At 50.5% G+C, this 7996-nt stretch overlaps 1 protein-coding gene across 1 annotated transcript; it reads left to right on the top strand.

Moving 5' to 3' along the window:
* Nucleotides 1-3498: 3498 nt before the first annotated feature.
* Nucleotides 3499-6010, top strand: LSM10 (LSM10, U7 small nuclear RNA associated). The gene is made up of 2 exons (XM_040231696.1): nucleotides 3499-3877; nucleotides 5275-6010. Exon 2 carries the CDS (start codon nucleotides 5290-5292, stop codon nucleotides 5656-5658), a length of 369 nt encoding a protein of 122 aa, XP_040087630.1. The 5' UTR covers nucleotides 3499-3877; nucleotides 5275-5289; the 3' UTR covers nucleotides 5659-6010.
* Nucleotides 6011-7996: the final 1986 nt, after the last annotated feature.

Below are 7996 nucleotides of genomic sequence, written 5' to 3' on the forward strand. Positions count from 1 at the left end.
AGATGTTGATGTAGCCATTTTTCAAAGTCTGTCAGAATGGCTGGGGCAATTGCTGGAGGCTCCTTGTTTCACCCCTGGTGTTCCCCCAACCCACCCTGTCATCACACTCTCACTTCAGCTGTCAGCTCCTGTCTCCGTTTCTCACCCTCGCCCTATCCCTTGTTCTCCCCACCTCCATGCCTATGCTGACCATATATTTTATGTGCCCCACAGTGCTTAGTCTGCATTCTTCTGCAAACTATTTTGCATTCCTTTTTTCAGAGAGGCCATTACTTCGACCCCGTACTATTAACTCACAGATTTCCATATTCCCCTCTCTGGGCTGCAGGTTCACTTTTCCTGAGACATTCCGTCACCTCACGCTTCGTGTCTAACATTGATACCATTTTTATTTATTCAGGACATTCACTTTACTTTCAAAAAGGCATGAAGAATCTTCTTAAATTTCATACAAAATAAGACAGTTCTCCATGGAAAAGCACCAGAAGCAATGAATAGAAGTTACCCAAAACTTCCTAACAATGGAGTAGAACGCCGGGCACAGGAGTGAGTTGCAGGTCACTGGAATATCAAGCAGTGACTAGGGGGTCACGGGAGTGAGGGAGGCTGGAGAGGGGATTTGGACCCTGGGTGGGAATTTGGAGCAGGTGGCCTGGGAATCACCCGAACTCTCAGGATGCTGTATCTTCTGACTGTTGGATACAGAAGCACAACGAAATCATGTGCAGGGAACAGGGAAATTCAAGGCTCCTGTGAAAGTGAAGTCGCTCAGTCGTGTCCAACTCTTTGGACCCCACTGACTGTAGCCTACCAGGTTCCTTCACCCATGGGATTTTCCAGGCAAGAATACTAGAGTGGGTTGCCATTTCCTTCTCCAGGAGATCTTCCTGACCCAGGGATTGAACCCGGATCTCCCACACTGTAGGCAGACGATTTACTGTCTGAGCCACCAGGGAAGTTCTCAAGGATCCTGAAATTAACTCAATTCAAGTGGGCCTTAGTCTGGGTTTGAAACTGCAAAAAAAAAAAAAAAGGAACTAATTCTCCACTGAGGTGGAGAAGGAATTTACTGAAAGGGCTTCAGGCAACTGACAGTTGTCAGGAAGAGTGAAGGACCATGCGAAATGGCCAGGAACCAGGGACGGGGAGGCGGCATGGAGAGCACGCCAGCAGCAGCAGCAGCAGCACCCGCAGGGATGAGGCGCTGGATGACGCAGACACCAAGATGAAGCCTCAACAGTTCCTGCTGGTCTGTGTCCCTTGCTCCAGATTTGGAATCTGATAATGCCTGAGTTTAGGTCACCAGCCTGTGCCATAGCTGACAAGGATCAGAGACGATATCTGCCCTTTAAACCATCTAGAGTGGGAACAGAAACTCACCTCTCACTGAAATTCACAGAATGGCAGATCTCCCCAAAGGTGGGGAAAGGAGTTCAGTGGGCTGTGTAGCCAAAAAATGAGATACCCTCTACAGGCGTGAACCCCCTCCCAACCCTACCACTCTTATTCCTGTCAATGGGCCATCAGCGTTAAAATTTAAATCATTGATTTCCCCTCCTGCAAACCACACTCTAGATTTAATCAGTCCCCAAGGATTCTGATTCACTCTCTTCAGGGTCTTTAACACTCATCCCTTCTTTCCATCCCACTGCCACCAGTTCATTCAGCTCCCATCATCACAGCACATTCATAAAACCATTGTTCCTCCTGAAACTGCTGTTTGTAGGGTGAAGCATCTCAGCCTCCTAGGGCCTTCTCCCTGTCTCAACACCCAAGAGATGAGTAGGAGAGGTGAGATTTACATAAATAGCCATGGTGAATCTGCATGCACCGAGCAAACATGTATCGAGCAGTATGCTCTCAGCCTCACTCCCAGTTGGCATTATCAGACTTCAGAAAGGTACAGCCAGCCTTTGAAGGAAGGACTGGACTTCACATCTACAGATAAACAAGAGAGGATCCCAGGCGGATGAGCACGATAGCAAAGGCGAGAGACAAGAATGCAGGGCTTGCCTGGAAGTCGCTGAGTCCGACTTTAGGAGGGCATCGGGTCCCAACGTTGGTGTGCACTGTTAGATGTTCAGATTCCTGGGCTCTACTCTTGATTCTGTAGGTGTGGGGTTGGGTTTAACAAGCATTCCAGATAACATTAAGGCAACTGGTTCCCTGGGACTTCCCTGGTGGTCCAGTGGCTAAGACTCCGCACTCCCAATACAGGGGCCCTGGGTTCCATCTCTGGTCAGGAACTAGATCCCATATGCCACAACTAAGACCTGGCACAGTCAAATAAATAATATTTTTTTAATGAAAGGAGATAAGAGGTTCCCTTACATACATGGAGATCATTAGTAACTTTTCAAGAGAAGTTAATGTGAGTAAAACTAAAAACACTCTTGAGAAGAAGCCAGATTACAGTGAGTTGAGTGAGTAGGTGAAAGCCCTCAGGATAGAGCAGCTGTTTTCAAATTTTCAGTCTCAAAACCCTTTTGTACTCTTTAAAAATTACTGAAAACTAAAGTATTTGTTTATGTGGGATATATATATAGTAATCACATATATATGAAATTGAGATAAGATTTTAATATTAATTCCCTTTTAAATAATAACAGACCCATTATCATATTTTTATTTTAAAATAACTTTATATATTTTTTTAATTTGGTGAGAAGAGTGACACTGCTTTATATTTTTGCAAATCTGTTCAATGTCTGTCCTACCAGAAGACAGATTCTCATGTCTGCTTCTGCGTTCAGGCTGAAGTACGAGAAGAAATGGAAAAGGAAATGGCGCTGCACTCCAATGTTCTTGCCTGCGAAGCAGTATGGACAGAGGAGCCTGGCGGGCTACAGCCTATGGGGTCGCAAGAGTCCGAAGCGACTTAGCAACTAAACCACCAGCACCACCACAAGAAGCAGAAAAGCCAGTCTCACGTAGAAATGGGGCTGGAAAAAGAACTCCCAATTGCAGCATCACTGATATAGAGGCCTCTCCTGAGAAGTTCAGCTGTGGAAGGTAGGAAAACAGAGTAGCTGCCAGGGAGGAGAAAGACATTTTCTATTTTTAGGATAAGAAGAGACCAGCTGTGGTGAAGGATGACAAAGGGATGGTTTCTGAGAGAGGTTGAAAGCAGTAAACGAGAGGGTAAAGCAATGGCCTAGGCCTAAGTCATGGGGCTTCTGCAGCGTGCCAGGTGCTGTCACACATTAATGAAGGTCACTCAAACCTTGAAGGGGCGTGGCTCAGAGGGTAAAGAGGTGAAAGCCAAAGTCGCTCAGTCGCGTCCGACTCTTTGCTACCCCACGGGCTGTAGCCTGCCACTCTCCTCTGTCCGTGGGGTTCTCCAGGCAAGAATACTGGAGTGAGTTGCCAGAAGGGGATCTTCCCAACCCAGGGTTCGAATCCGGGTCTCCTCCATTGCAGAATGGACTCTTTACCGACTGAGCCGCCAAGGAAGCTATTATTTCATTTGCTGAGTGAAAGAATGACTCCAAAGAAGAGAATCCAGCGACGTCGGTCGGGCAGCAGGAGGGCGAGTCTCGAGCCCGCGAGGCATTCTGGGGATTGTAGTTCCGGGCTCGCCGCGGGGGACGCCAGCTCTGCGCTCTGCCGCGCTCTCGATGCTCCGGAAGGACCGAGTGGCCCCGCGGTTGCCTTGGCGTCTTAATCCGGCAGCGAGAGGGAGGCCGCCCGGCTAGGCGCTCGCTAATTTCGGCCGCGACGTGCAGCGGGACAGCGGAAGGAACTCGCGCGGCGGGCCTGGGGAGCCAGGGGCGGAGCGCGAGCGAGCCTGGAACCACGGAGGCGGCGGGAGCGGGGCCAGCGTCTTCCTCCCGGTTGCTGAGCTTAGCTCCTCTTCCCAAGCCCACTCCCACGCTCTGTGAGTAAAGGGTCGTCACCATCCCCACTCTAGGGACTGTCTAACAGGCTTGAAGAAGCCAAGTGGCTTTCTTGAGGTCGACACTGTTAGGAAATGACCGAGCCCCCTCCTCCGGCCCAGACCTGCCTCTTTGCAGTCACTGTGCTCTCCGAAACCCCCGTTTGAGCGGATACGCCTGGTGAAACCTGGGTGGGGTCGGTTAAGTCTTCCGGCCCAACTCCTAGCACCTTGTCAGTGGAGTGGGTAGCTAGCTTGTCACACTTCATGCCACCCTGCACAGCCCTATCGGGATCCTGAGTGAAGTCTTAAGGAAAGAAATTCAAACACCTGGCACTCAAGGTCTGAAAATGGGGGGTGGATATAGCATCCGAGCGTGTCGAAAGCAAAGGAAGATACACTCAGTGTGGTGAGAACCTGTTAACTTCACCTGTTGGTTTAATAGACGGGGAAACAGGTTCAGAGACGTTAAGTAACTGGCCTAGGTCTACAGAGTGTGGGTGGAGTGGGGATTCCAACCTCCAAGTTTCTCTACCTTCAATACCTATGTGCCATATACGCTACCATTTCCTTTTTTTTTACAATTGCCTAAACTCCCGGTTACATGGCTGCAGCATCGTGTGGACCAGTCGTTCTCAGTTGGCCCTAAACCAGCAATATCAGCATCAGCTGAGAATTTGTTAGAAATGCACCTTCTTGGGCTCCACCTCAAACGGACTGAGTTAGAAAGGCCGGGCGGTGGTGGGGTGGGGGCGGATCATTTAACCCCTCCTGCAGGTGGTTCTGATGGACACTAATGTCTGAGAACTGGTGAAGCGATTCATCTAGGGGTCACGTTAAAATGCAGCTTCTTTCAGTAGATCTGGGGAAAGCCTGGAGATTCTGCATTCCGAAACAAGTACCTGGGTGATGCTGAAACTGCCGGTCCACAGACCATACTTTGAGCAGCAAGGGTGTAAACTACACTTTAGAGGAGTGGTTCTCAAACTCCTTGTCTCTGCGTTGAGATGCACATTAGAATTACCTGGGCCCCACCCCTGACCAAATGAATCAGAACCTCTGGGTGTGGCGACCAGAAACTCACTGCGTGATTCTCACAATAAGGGTTCAGAACCCTAGGTGTTGGAATTGGAGCTGGGCAGCCATGGATTCAAATCCCAGCACCTTAGGCCAGTTACTTAACATCTCCTGGCCCAATTTTCCTTGTTTATAAAGTGAGTGTAAGTGATCCTTGGTTTGCAAGGTGTGAGGATTCAGGGCGCTCTGTAGGCATAAAAATTGAGGAGGTGGACATAGTTGGGGAAGTCTGGGCTGGGGACTTTGTGCTAAAAGCTGACATCAGTGAGTTAGCACCCATACTCCCTAGCCTGCTTCAGCTCCCCTGTGTGTGCCCCTCCCAGAGCAAGCGTGGAAGAATGGAGGTGAGCCACTCGGTGAAGGAGCGGACCATCTCCGAGAACAGCCTGATCATCCTGCTGCAGGGCCTCCAGGGCCAGGTCACCACCGTGGACCTGCGGGATGAGAGCGTGGCCCACGGACGCATAGACAACGTCGATGCTTTCATGAACATCCGCCTGGCCCAGGTCACCTACACAGACCGTTGGGGGCATCAGGTGGAGCTGGACGACCTCTTTGTGACAGGCCGGAACGTCCGTTACGTCCACATCCCCGACAACGTGAACATCACCGCAACCATTGAGCAGCAGCTGCAGGTCATCCATCGGGTGCGTTACTTTGGCAGCAAGGGGCAAGGCCGGCAGGAATTTCCCTCCAAAAACTCTTAAGTAAGCCTGTCCCGGTCCCCACTCAGGTTGCTGCAGACTTCTTCTGAGCCAAAGCCTGCTCTCCCTGCCCACCCAGAACCTGGGAGGGGAGCAGGACCAGCCCAGAAGCTGGTGTCTGACAGACGTCACCTGTCACAGTTGCCTTTCTCAAGGTCTCACCTCAGACTCATCCTGGGACCCGGAATTTTAGTTATCTGACTGTGGCCTTGGGGTCGATAACAACCCCCCACCTTTGGATCATTATTTATCTGAATCTCTAATTTACTGATTGAGGGATTGTGTCAGTTTTCAACCCTCTTGCATTGAGGATTATTAAACACGCTGGGCCTGACAGGCCCCATTTCTCTTGTAATTGTGTTTGTTTTCTCGTGAAACAAAAGGATGCAGAAGAGTCTGTGCCTCGTGCTTTCTGCCATGCGCCGGGCTCCCTGTTGGTCTTGTGTCAGAGTGCTGGGTTGCAAGTGTGGCTGCACGTTGGAGTCACCTGGCCCACCCTCACCTATTTGGCTTTAATTGGTATGAGTTGTGGCTTAAGCAGTGGGATTTTTTTTTTTTTTAAGTTTCCCAGGTGATACTAAATATGTAGCAAAGATTGAGGATGTAGGAGAGGCCTTCAGTCTGGTCAGGGAGTGACTCTTCTGTTCATATTTCCCGTTGGAGAGCTTGTTCATCTCAGTGCTCTTTCCTGGGGGAGAGCCTGGAGTTATCCCGGACCCTCCCCTCAAGTGTAGAAGCTCATCCAACAGCAGGAAATCAGGCTCTGATTCTGATATTAGGCCCTCGGGGGAGAAGGGGGTCTCGGGATGAGAACCCCAGCCTTTGTTGTAACTGCCTCCCCCAGCTTTGGCAGCCTTGCCACAGGCCATCTACCATCTCAGTGAAAGTGACTGTCCCGTGGAACCAGAGAGTTTGTCTTCATCAAACAAACATCCACAGAGCAGCTGCCGTGTGTCAGGTCTCCTGCTGAGCACACATTGTCCAATAAGCTCTGGTCCCTTCTGGAGAGGGATTTAGAATCTAGGGCCGGAGGTAGACATTTCCCGAGGGAGACTGCAGAGCAGTGTTCATCTGGGCGCAGGCAGCCCACAGTCCCTGCATTTATGTTCTAATCCAGTCTGTTTAAGTGTTGTCCCTGGACCATCTCAGCAGAACCAGCTGGAATGTCTAGAAGAACCACCTTCCTGGATCCCCGGATTGAAAACAGAATCTGGAGCCTGAAAATTTGCTTTATTAACACCCACCCACCCATCCACCATGAGTCCTTTGCCTGTTGTATTTCTTCTATTGCCCAGAGGCCTCAGAGGCCACAGGGGAGAACAGTGGATCCGAGCAGGGAGAAAACCACTGCTCTGAGTTGCCAGGCCTCTCTGATAGCTAGAGTTAAGGAGAGCAACACGAGAAGACTGCGGGTAAGAAGCCAGAGGGCAGGTGCAGAAGGGAGTCGTCACTGTGGAAATGTCTGTGTTTTCACAGCCAGGGGGGAAACCGCCTCCTCCGGTGTGATGAGCTGGCGGGGAGTCTCCCCACACTGCCGCTGTCACAGACATTTCCCACGTGTCTACAGACGCTGCCACATTTGAAGAGGGCCCGGGCTGGGAGTTCAGCCTAAAGGTGGAGGAGAGGTAGGCCTGGCTCAGCTTTCAAATGGTGTGCGGGGCTGGGGTGGGGGCGTCTGAAGGGAGGAGGGGCGACTTCCACATCCTCCAAAGAGCAAGGGAGAGCCTAGCATGGATAGCTGAGAAGGGCAGCTCTGGACCCATTCTGTAAGTTCTGTAAGTATTCTGCACAGATCCCAGTGGGCCTCTGTGCTTCCAAAGATGGGTGTGAGGCACGGTACCAAGACCTTTTGAGATACACTAATGCCAAGTTCCTGGGGTAGAGCACAGCTATGTGTTCAAGCCCCAAGGTTATGGGTCTTGGCATCTGGTCCTGGACTGCTAGGAAATTGACCAGGGCCCAGGTAGGGATTGGGGGGAGCTCAGTGCCCAAGCTATGGCAAGCCACGGGTCATTCATTCCACAAGTAATTTGAGTCACAGTGCCAGCTACTGAGGGAACAACAAGAGAGACAGGGGGTCCTGCTCTCAGGGAGCTGACATTCTTGAGGGGAAGACGAACAAAGAAAAGTAAACAGATGGGAAGGAAGTAAACAGGAAGGAAATAAACAGGGCACATGGAGAGAAAATAGGTTTTATTTCCAAAAGTATAGTCTGAAGAAGTTAAATTTAAACTGAGAAGGCACCTACCATTTAAAAAGCCAAGGGAAGGCAGAGGAAATCGCCAGTGCAAAGGTCCTGAGGTGGGAAAGCTTGAGGGTTGGGGGCAATAACCAAATACCA

Source organism: Oryx dammah, unplaced genomic scaffold (assembly GCF_014754425.2).
Source record: "Oryx dammah isolate SB20612 unplaced genomic scaffold, SCBI_Odam_1.1 HiC_scaffold_28, whole genome shotgun sequence".
Classification (NCBI taxonomy): Eukaryota; Metazoa; Chordata; class Mammalia; order Artiodactyla; family Bovidae; genus Oryx; species Oryx dammah.